General features: G+C 49.0%; 1 protein-coding gene across 2 annotated transcripts; it reads right to left on the bottom strand.

The window, feature by feature from the left end:
- Positions 1 to 898: 898 nt before the first annotated feature.
- DYNLT2B (dynein light chain Tctex-type 2B) lies at positions 899 to 10,537 on the bottom strand. Of its 2 annotated transcripts, XM_083847803.1 has the most exons (5): positions 6,570 to 6,706; positions 6,209 to 6,342; positions 3,982 to 4,051; positions 2,591 to 2,654; positions 899 to 1,504 (listed from the first exon to the last, which is right to left on the bottom strand). In XM_083847803.1, the coding sequence occupies exons 1-5, from the start codon at positions 6,632 to 6,634 to the stop codon at positions 1,457 to 1,459; spliced, it is 381 nt and encodes a 126-aa protein (XP_083703929.1). In that variant the 5' UTR covers positions 6,635 to 6,706; the 3' UTR covers positions 899 to 1,456. The 2 variants fall into 2 exon arrangements, 1 of the variants encoding a protein (XP_083703929.1); XR_014587861.1 differs by lacking the exons at positions 899 to 1,504; positions 2,591 to 2,654; positions 3,982 to 4,051 and having other exon boundaries at positions 6,207 to 6,342; positions 6,658 to 10,537.
- Positions 10,538 to 10,547: the final 10 nt, after the last annotated feature.

Here is a 10,547-nt window from a genome sequence, read left to right as displayed (position 1 = left end):
TAATGGGTTGTTTCACTGTTTTCCAAAGCTTGTGGACTCTCAGGTTCACACACACTTAGTGGTGCCATTACATCCTCGGCAGCTCATTTAACATGTCACAGATACAAAGACATCAGGGAAGCCACCACCTATTTCCCATCAGAGGTAAATTAGATGAAGCTTCTTTCACACAAACCTATTACAGAAATAGCAACGTACTTGTTTCAGGATTGTAGACAGAAGAGTGATTCTAGAAGATGAACCATAATTTTTGACTTCTCTGCTAAAAGATGCACGGGCAGTGTGTGTTCTGCTCTAACAGTTGGTGAGGGTGGGATTCAGGATTCACCGTGCTAAGCTTTAGCACTGCAAGAACCATTCATGCAGTTGAAATTGTTCAGCTATGCTTCTTCCTCAGTCAGCACAGACAGAGAACGGGCATCACAAGAGAGCAACTCCTCCTGTCTTACACTGGGCATTTCAGATGCATTCTAGTAGCACCCATCTCTCAGGAACCAACCTCATCCTCTAACTTTTGGGGAGATAAGAGATTTTGGAGCTCCTTTTCTGATTTACAGCAGCCTTTTCTATTGTTCCTTTCAAGGCTCGAGTCCTAACAATCTTGGTCTCCAAATATCCAACTGCGTATCCTGAAACAGTTACAGAAAGGCAAAGATTGAGAAAGCACTGCAATATCTATTGAATTGGGCACTGAGCAATGATTATTCAACATTTCCACAGGTGCCAAATTGCACAGGAGATACGGCTGGAAGTTTGGGCACTTGGTGTGGTGTGCAGGCTACTGCCTTGAACTATTGTCCTAAGTAACTTGTCTTCTTGTCAATTAATATCATTGCATGTGACACTTGGCTGGGACTGACAACATAATTCTTACAGAAGTCATAGTAACAAGTCTGGATAGCCAGAATTAGAGATCAGCTTTATTGATTAATTTACAAAGAATCCTCAGAAAATGCTTATCTGAGAAACACTGATGAGCAATCAAGGCTAGTGCATTTTGCAGAGTGGAGAAAAAGAACAAGCGGTGGAAATGGCAAGGGTAAACACACAGGAGAGAAACAGTAAATACACAGATTTATTAAGCTACATTTCTTAGAAATGTTTCATTCACTTCAGAAAATTAACAGAAGTAAAAGTAACAGAGCTCTTTTACAACAAAAGTTGAGTTTGCCCTAGAAACAATGGCTATTGGCAGTATACTTTTTAGGACAAAACCAGTACGCTACATAAAAACAAAGAGTGATTTAAATAAAGGAGATAATAATAATGTGCTTAAAGCTATATTAATATCCACAAGGGAGGGGGGATGTTGTAGTGTAACAGGTGTAGGACATGCTTTGTAGAGCTGTATTGTGTTAGGTATTAAAGGAAGAATATGGTGCCTTTGAGCGTGTTAACAAAAATACTCTAATGTATTCCTCCCCACCTTTGTCCTTTTGTGCAATCTGTACCATCTTCAATAGTAGAAGCAGCCAAATGCAGCTACCACACAAAAGAGGCTGTCCTGGGGAAAACAGAAGGGCTCTGCGTTAGTAAAGGCAAACTCTTTGCTAGCGTAACTGAAAAGGCTAGCCTGGGGGAACACTCGGACCAGAGCACTAAAAATAGTTATAGCTTTATACTGTAAAGTCCTTCAAAATTTTGTCTTTTTAGTCACTTATTTACTTCAGGTGTGGTGTAACCCAGGTCAGTGAGTCTGAATGCCAGAAGTGCCTCAGGTTTCTCCAGCCGCACACCCAAAGGTGTGCAGGTGTCATTCCTATGTGTACCTAGAAGTGTCCCAGTCTCATCAGAACTGAATAACTTGACCCTTGCCCTGCCTTCACCTCTCCAGGGCCCAAAGCCGAGTACACCTCTGGGCTCCACTCAGAGGGCGTTCTTAGAGCACCCCTACCGTTTCAGGATCCACAGGCACTGGGAATGGGTCCCAACAATTTCTCAACTGCAGCTCAGTGAAGAGAAAATAACGACCCAGAAACAACGTAAAGCATGAAAAATTTCTGCTGCAGTGGCCAAACCCAAATCTAGGTGAATGTTCTCACCATCAAAGAGCAATCAGTGCTCCTGCCTGTTACCTGTAGCTCATGAAAAGGACATTCTCCTTCCTGAAAGTCCCGTAGTCTGATGCCTTTGACAGCAGGGAGTCTGAAGCCCTTCACAGAGAATTTAACCTGGGAAACGCTCCGTGGAGTCAGGACAGTAATGAAGGAGGTTTTAAAATAAAATATTGGCTTTTGCTCAGTCCTGAATTCCAGCGGTAGTTCTGGATAGCAGCTCGGCAAAGCATGTAAAAAAACAAAGCACTTCATCTCTTGTGCTTCCTCTCCCTACCTGTAAGACGGTGCAACTTAAATGACTTTTGTACAATATCATATGATCTACTCAATAAACAAGTTTTACTGTGTTGGATATTATGTCTATTTAATGAATTTGTGAATGAGACTGTAAATCATACTGTTTTGATTTGGCTTTGGTTACTTCCAAAGGGGCTAGCAGTTGCTTTTGCCTGCTTCACATTTTAAAGTTAGTCTGTCTCTCATACAAGAAGTAGTAGCTTTACATTTCCTATGGTGAAACAGTCAATACTTACATTAACGAAAACATCGTGAGCATAGCTGTCAGTGTCAGCATCCCAGAAACAACGTGCAGCCATACTAGACAAAGGAGAAAGCACAGCCATTACCTACAAGTTACGTGTAAGGAACTAAGTGACACTTTCCCTCAAAAAAAACCCTAAGCTTCCTTTAAGGATAAAGGAAACTGGACGTGTTCCCCTGAATCTTGACCACTGCTGAATTCTGCCACATGCTGTAACCCCCTTTGTATGTTGATCAAGGTGCATCTTCAAACTCCTCAGCTATCAATTCTGCCAGCTCCGCTGCGCAGCAGGGCTTGCAGCCTCCTTGCTTTCATGCTTAAGAACTTTCTGACTTCTGATCTATGCACATCAGTGGCTAATTTAACTGATTTGTTCTCATCCTTCACCTCCCGTGCCCTCCTGATGCATAGCACCGATTTATTTATAGGGAGCTATCATATTCCTTGGCAGCCTTCACATTACTAGAACCAAGCTGAACTCTTCTAGCCCTTTCACATCTACACTGTCTGTTCCCTGAGAATTCTGGCAGACTTTTTCTGCATCTGCTTTACTTTGAAGACAAGCAACTAGACTGTCAGAGGATATTCTGGATGAGACCTCAATGCTGCCTTGTTTAATGTCACTGACACTCTTCTCTACTGCAAATGCCCAGCTCACTACCTTCCCCACTCAGTCTCAGCTGACAGGATTCCTGTTTGCTTCACTGATCTTCTGCTGGAGTACCAAGCACAATAATAACGTGAAGCCCAGTGTATAAGGCATATAAACCTTGTAGGCTGTTCCTTTTTGTTTTCTCCTTACCCAGCAGTAATGGCAAGCTACAGCCCACCACAGCAGCAAAGAGGAATTATTTTGTCTGATTGCAGGCACTGAGAGCTAGGTTTCCAAGTGCTCAGCACCCCCAGCCTGGGCTAGATTCCCATAACAGTATTGCAGGAGGATTATAGGAATTTGAACTACTGAAAAATACTTATTTGGGGGGATTAAATGCAAATGAAGTACTTATGGAAATCTGGCTTTAGGCACAAGTGAGTTACCATGGCTCTTGTGCTCCAGCAGGGCCCTGAGAATAGGCTGGATGTATGCTTCAGTTCATCATCAATACAATATAACATCTTTTCTGCAACACACCTCTCAAATGCTTCTCAGCATTTCAGCTTGTTAATACCCATCACACAGCCAATTATCACCAGTCAACTGACTAGTAATTCAATCAGCCACAGTCCAAGCCCACACTTGCTGCTTAAGAGAAAAAGTGCTTTACATTTTAGTACAGGCAGAGATACCTTAGAATCTGGAAAAGTTGGAAGCAGCTCCCAAAGGAGAATGGAAAAAGATAAAACAAAAATCACAGAAATACAATTAGAAAATGCAAAACTTACTTCACTCCTTCTCCCCTCTGCTCTCCAATCACAACCTGCACCACCATTTTGTACCTGTCAAATCCCTCCTCTGGGAAAAGAAAGACAAAAGAAAGGGAGAACAACTTCAAACTCTGTATTAGTTTAAGATATGAGCCCAAAACAGGACACACAGAGAGAAAGATTTCTAGTTACAAAGCAGTGTCCTGTACAAATTAAAAGTACATGCAATTGGCAGAGCAGACAAACTGCCTCATCACTTCACTCTCCTAGGTATGGACTACCACAGCCTCATTTTACTCAAAGGTTGGACAGGGTATTTGGTATCTGTCAGAAGATGCATCTAAATCAGAAGATACACCTCAACAGCCCTCCTATATGCAAGCATTCCAGTTCTACAGCGTTCAAGAACTGAACACATAGCGAGAATGTAAATAAGGCTGCTGGTAGGCAAAAGCCGATTTAAGAAAATTGGCTTATTTTAAAGCTGTTCTGATGCAAAGGTATTTTAGAGATTTTCTGCCACATAGGTGTTTCCTTTGCTTCTGAGCTGAGATGAAAGGTCACAAAAAAGCTTAGGCAGGTCTAAGTTGTGTCTCTGCAAAAATACGTGATTGTTTCACAATAGTAAAGGGATACCTTTGGGGCAGAGGCCAGACCCAATCAGGCCATGACAAGGTTCCAGAATTCAAACCAGAACAAGCATGCTTTAAAGAAAATATTAATCCTAATGTTAGTGTTGGGGAGAATCGAATGGATGTTCTATTAATGTTTCTCAGGTGATGGATCATACGGTATAATTAAATATTATTAAATGTACTTACATTATCAAGTAATCTATGTATACTGGAAACCTAGGGAGTACACTGAACATTTAAAGGAATCGTTGAAGGGGAACCCTGGGAGGGAACAGGTACAACCTGACCTTGGATAAGGGCCTGGAGATGATGAAATGAGTTGAAGCAGAACCAAGGAGCGGAGGGAGCATGCGTCGAGTGAGAAAGGTGAAAGAGTTCAGCGGAGAGGAAGACTCCTTACTTCATCTGGACGACCACCTGGACGACCACCAGAGTGCGCCACGCATGTGCAAAGGGGAGGGGAGCTAATTAGAATGAAAAGCGAGGCTGATGTTGCAACCTGTAATGAATATGTATACCTGACGCAATATTGTATGTATAAATAACGGCTGGGAAGTAACGGGACTTGAAGCCAGATTTGGGCACCTGCCCCGGCTTCCAGCGCTGAATAAAGCACCTTCATATAATCACTTGGTGGTTATGTGGTTGCTACGCTAACACTAATGCCTTTATCTTCAATAAAGCAACATAAGGGAAGACTCTAGTGCCTGTCTCTGCTGGAAGATTGAATATTACATGCTGCGTCTGGTAACATCCACTGTGTCAATGCTTATCAGAGATGTCAGCCCATACAACGGCCACACTGGGCCAGTCTTGCTTCAGGCTACTGCGAGTGTGCTTACAGATTGCTGAAGTCTAGCTCTGTGCATATTAGCTTGGCATCAACACGTGCTGGGACTACAGCTGCTGCTGCTGCTTTTAAAGCAGATGTGTAACTCTGGGAGAAGCATAAACCCACAGTTCCTGCTGAGGGTGATGAAATTTCTGCACAGCCACTGCTCATCAGCCCAGCAGATGGAGCACCAGCCTGTCCCATAGGAAGAGGGGAAAATAAGTGACCACACCAACTCACACCTACCTACTTTTTCCAGCACTGAGCACAGGAAACACCTGCTGGATCTTGCACTCAAAAACGTTGGAGGGTATCTTGTGCAGCAGCACCACCACTCTTCCAGTGCTGTATTCACATCCTTCCCTAGCCAACTGTGCTCCTAACTCACCCTTCACTGCTCCCACCTGGCCTTGTTCCCACCTCAGGAACACAAAAAAAAAAAAAAAAGAGGAAAAAGAGGAACACTTCTGTTTGTTGAAGCAAGAAGCAATCGTTCCTCCTTCTCTCTAATGAAGCTTCTTTCCCTTACAGCCCTGCAAGGCTGACATCCCACACCAACCCATCCATATGAAAACAAAGCTGCTTGCTTGAATTAGATTTCTGGCTCCACAGGTAAGGCACATGTATACAGAACATAACTTCATAGATCATAACAGCAGACTTTCAGTCAGCAGACAGCAAAGGAATAGGCTTTATGAGTAAAGTAGGAAAGAGGAGATTTATCAAAGGAAGAGGACAGAGTAAGAAAAGAAGCAGCTTTCCCTGCACACCTCCTTACCTTTCAGCCTGTCTTTTATTATCTCTGACAAAGACTTTGTAAGTTGAGGCACTTCTTCTGGGACGTACTGAGCATCGGCCAGCTTCTCCTTCAGTATCGCGTGGATGCATTCTTTCACCGTGGACGACTTAAATCTATCGGGGGGAGAAAAAAAACATCAAGAAGAGGCTCAGGATATTTACGCTACATACAGAAACACGCGCGCACCCCCGGGCAAGCTTAGCTTTCCCATTAAAAAGTAAGACAAAACGAAGAACTGTAGAGAAAGGAGCTTAGCTCGAAGGGCGCTAGCTCCTAAATCTGCTAAAAATAAAATCCCGGCGGCCAAACGCCGGCAGGGGCAGCCCCAGCCCCGCCTCACCGCGGCCGCAGGCCGGGCCGCAGCCTGTGGGCGCCCCCGGAGCCCTCGGGGCCCAGCTCGCCCATGGCCGCCCGCCGGCCTCCGTTACCATGGCAACCGCGGGCACTTCCGCGCCGCTACTTCCGCGTGGCTGACTTCCGCGTGGCTGACGTCACGACGCCACGCCCCGTTTTCGCGCCAAGGGCGGCACGTGGCGGGCTGGGGCTGCCCGCACCCTGCCCGCACCCATGGGTGCTGCTGCGCCCCCCCGGGGTGCTCCCAGAGCCCCCCAACCCACTTGTAGGGCTTGGGGACGCGCCACATGGAGCGTCCCGGTCCCTGCTCACCGCCCTGCTGCCGCCGCTGTGCAGCGTGGGTGTCCTGGGTGCCGTGCGCCCTCCTGCGCTGCCCCGCCATGGGGGTTGCACCGTGAGCTTCTAAAAAAAAAAAAAAGCATTTAGTGATTCCACACCGTCATCGCAGAGCTGTGCTGCTCCCCCCTGCCCGCTCTCTGTCCCGCGCTGTTGGTAACAGCTCGCGGCAGTCGCCTTCTGAGAAGCTGACATCCTGCTTCCTCTGCTGTTTATCTCGCTGCGGCAATCTCTCCGAGCGAGTTTCCTACGTACGGCGGGTGACACCGTTGAGAACTCGGCGCCCGGGCTAGAATAGAAACGGCACGAAAAGTGCAGCTGGCTGCGGGGTGGAGCGCGGCGCGGGGCTGAGGGAGCAGGAAACCACCCCCGGCTGCCAAACGGGCGCAGGCTGGCCAGCCTGCGGGCACGGGCTGCTCTCCCGGCAAGGGAGCGGAGCCCCTTCCTGCGGCGGCTGTGAGCTCTGACGCAGCTAGGCTTGCACCAGCTCGCGCCCCGAGCCTCCCCTGACCACATGTGAGTTGCTGAGACCCGAGGTGCAACAGCTGCCGATGCCCGTGGGCTCAGTGCTTCAGCAGCATCACTCTCCGAGACGATCCACCGGAGCCCTGGGCATGGGAGCACCGGCCCTGGGCATGCACCAAGCACCTTGGTCAGCAGCTCAGGAGCTTTTCCCAACCCCTTACCAGGGCCCCGCAGGTTTCTGCTGGCTGTAGGAGCCCCTCGGTGCCGCCGCTCCCTCTCCTCGCACCCGGCACTCGCTCAGCCCCAGGCGCCGCTGGGCTGTGTGGGCTGGAGCCGCCTCGCTTCCCCGCAGGGTCTGGCGAAGCTCATGCAAATCGTCTGCACGGGCCTTCTTAATTTCCGAGAAGTATCTGAAAGGTATCAGGCTTGCTTTGCATTTATTTGCAAACACCATTAACCATTTCCTGCTGCTGCCCAGCCATTGCAGCCTGCTGCCTGGATCAGAGCCACAGATGCAAATTCAATTAAGAAGCTGTGTGTGTGTGGGGACATGATAAACCTGCGGGCTGATCTTCCTCAGCATCTTTTCATGGTTGGTTTCATGGTCCTGCTCAGTTGGGAGGCTTTGTTTTCCCAAGGCTTTGTGGGCATTCAGGATGGGGCCTCATCAAGCTGCATACCAGGTGTTTGAACACTGCTTTCTTGTTCCTCTTCCACACTTTCAGTACTCCTTAAATAAATACCCCAGGTGATTTCAAGCTGCTTTGGGACTGACTTTAGGCCCTTTGAGCTGCTTGGGGTGTGCTGGCCTTGGCAGGGTGAAGGATACAGGTGAAGGACTGCCCCATGCACCGTTCCAGTTCAGAGATGGAGAATTTATTTTTTAAAGCATCACAAGATTGTACAGCTTGAGCACTGCTTTTCCTCCCCTGGCATCCAGCTCCCCCTACCTGTCTGCCCTGTCCTTGCCCCATCCTTGCTGGGCCCGTTGCTGGGGCCAGGCTCCCCCCCATGATGCCAGCACCCAGGGCACCTGCAGGGTCCCTGCGCAGCTGCACATCTCACTTCCCCTGCAGCCACTTCGTTGTAGCGAGGTAGATCTTGGCCTTTTTTTTTTATTTTATTTTTTTTAATTTTTTTTTTCACCCTTTCGTGTGCTTTCTACCAGTGCTCGGTCGGGCAGCTCGTGGCTCGTGGCTTCTGCTGCATGCCCAGCTCTGCAGCCTCCCCTGTGCTTCGTGGCCACCCGCTGGGGCCGCATCCTGCGCCTCACTGCCCCTGAGCTTTGGCTCGGCTTTCTGCAGAAACGCAGCCACTGCAATGGTGCTGGGGGGAAGAGTCTAAAGCAGCAGGAAGCAAACAGCACAACTAAGGGGTGGCCGGGTGCTGGCGCTGAGAAATGTGTTTTCCCATAGGAATTCTTGTTTCCAAGCGGTGGGCATTTCCCCTGCCCTTCCTGCTCTGCTGGAACCTGCCGCCTCGGTCACGGTGTGCTGTGGGGCCGGGGAGAACTTCTGCCTGACCCACAGGGAACTTGAGCATCACGAAACGTTGCCTTACTCCCTGCATTTCCCCCTCGTTGTTTTCTAGTGGACACAGCAGCCTTCCCCGCCCCGCTGAGCAACAACCCCCTGACGCCTCGTTTCGAGCGTGTGTTGGAAAGTTTGAGCAACCGCGCTATGATTTTAATCAGCCCCGTGCCAGCCGCGCAGGGGCGTGAGCCAGTTTTTCCTGTCGATCCTTCCCTCGGCGAGCTGCAGCCTCTGCAGCGATACCCGTCACATCTTCCACCCAAACACGCCGTCAGGACCGCCTGGAGGTTTTTTGGGGCTGCAGGGCAGGCGGCGAGAGCCCTGGCCCTGAAAAAAAAAAAGGGGCTGGGGGGTCTCCAAAGGGAACTGGGGTGGCCCAGTGATGCTGTGGTGTGGAGACACAGAGCACCGAGGGGGAAAAGCCGCCTTGCTCTGAGCTGTTTTCTGGAGTTCGTTTTAGTTTCTTTAGTGGTTTTTGTTGTTGGTTGGTTTGTATTTTTTTTTTTTTTTTTAACGGGAACACAGGATGAGGCAATAACCATCTCAAATCCACCAGCGCTGCTGTACATGCTGAAGAGCGCTCCCCCGTCACCATGCCGGGCTGCGTGGTGGCCTTGGGAGGTGACAAGGATGGGACAGCCCCTGGGCTCTCTCCTTGGCCCATGCAATGGCAAAAGCTGAGGGCCAAGGTGTGAAGCTACAGCACCAGGAGGAGGCTGGAGGCGGGATCCAGGCGGGGCTGGATGGAGCCCCCAGCCTGGGCTCAGCCCCCTCCTTGGCTGCAGTCGGGTCTGAAAGCGAGATGTGAGTGAGCCTTAGCCCCGCTGCTTGCTTCTGAGAGCCTGGGAAATTATTAAATCGTCATAAGAATAGCATCCTTTGCCCCAGTTATTAATTTTCCCCCGACACTTTCCAAAATTGCCACCGCATCACGGCTGGGCTCGGTAGAAGCAGGAGGAGCCAGCGAACAGCGCGGTTTCACCGCTGCTTATTTGCGACGTGAATATTAGTCAGCAGGGCGAGCGGGAAGCATTGCTGGCAGAGGAATTAAAGAAGTCTGCAGCAAAGGTCACCCCGATAACTGTACCCCGACCTTGGGCACCTGCCCCCTGTAAATTCATCGCTTCATTAGAAACAGGCCCGAGGAGGCAAAGTCTCCTTCTTCTCCTTCTCCTTCTCCTTCTCCTTCTCCTTCTCCTTCTCCTTCTCCTTCTCCTTCTCCTTCTCCTTCTCCTTCTCCTTCTCCTTCTCCTTCTCCTTCTCCTTCTCCTTCTCCTTCTCCTTCTCCTTCTCCTTCTCCTTCTCCTTCTCCTTCTCCTTCTCCTTCTCCTTCTCCTTCTCCTTCTCCTTCTCCTTCTCCTTCTCCTTCTCCTTCTCCTTCTCCTTCTCCTTCTCCTCCTTCTCCTTCTCCTTCTCCTTCTCCTTCTCCTTCTCCTTCTCCTCCTTCTCCTCCTTCTCCTCCTTCTCCTCCTCCTTCTCCTTCTCCACTTTCTCCTCCTCCTCCTCTTTCTTCACCCCTTTCTCCTCCTCCTTTGCTCCTTCTCCCTTTGCTCCTTCTCCCTTTGCTCCTTTTTCTCCTTTTCTCCTTCTTCTCATTTTCTCATTTTCCCCCTCTGATTTTCACCTTCTCC

The sequence above is a fragment of the Anser anser genome (assembly GCF_964211835.1).
Source record: "Anser anser genome assembly, chromosome: 9".
Classification (NCBI taxonomy): Eukaryota; Metazoa; Chordata; class Aves; order Anseriformes; family Anatidae; genus Anser; species Anser anser.
The sequence above is the reverse complement of the archived record's forward strand: the minus strand, read 5'-3'. Positions and strand labels throughout refer to the sequence as shown.

Coding starts and splice junctions, on each gene's coding strand:
- DYNLT2B (XM_083847803.1), bottom strand. CDS start 6,634: ATGGGCGAGCTGGGCCCCGAGGGCTCCGGGGGCGCCCACAGGCTGCGG. Junction 6,343..6,569: donor CGGCCCGGCCTGCGGCCGCG/GTGAGGCGGGGC, acceptor TCCCCCCGATAG/ATTTAAGTCGTCCACGGTGA. Junction 1,505..2,590: donor CTCACGATGTTTTCGTTAAT/GTAAGTATTGAC, acceptor TGTTTTCCCCAG/GACAGCCTCTTTTGTGTGGT.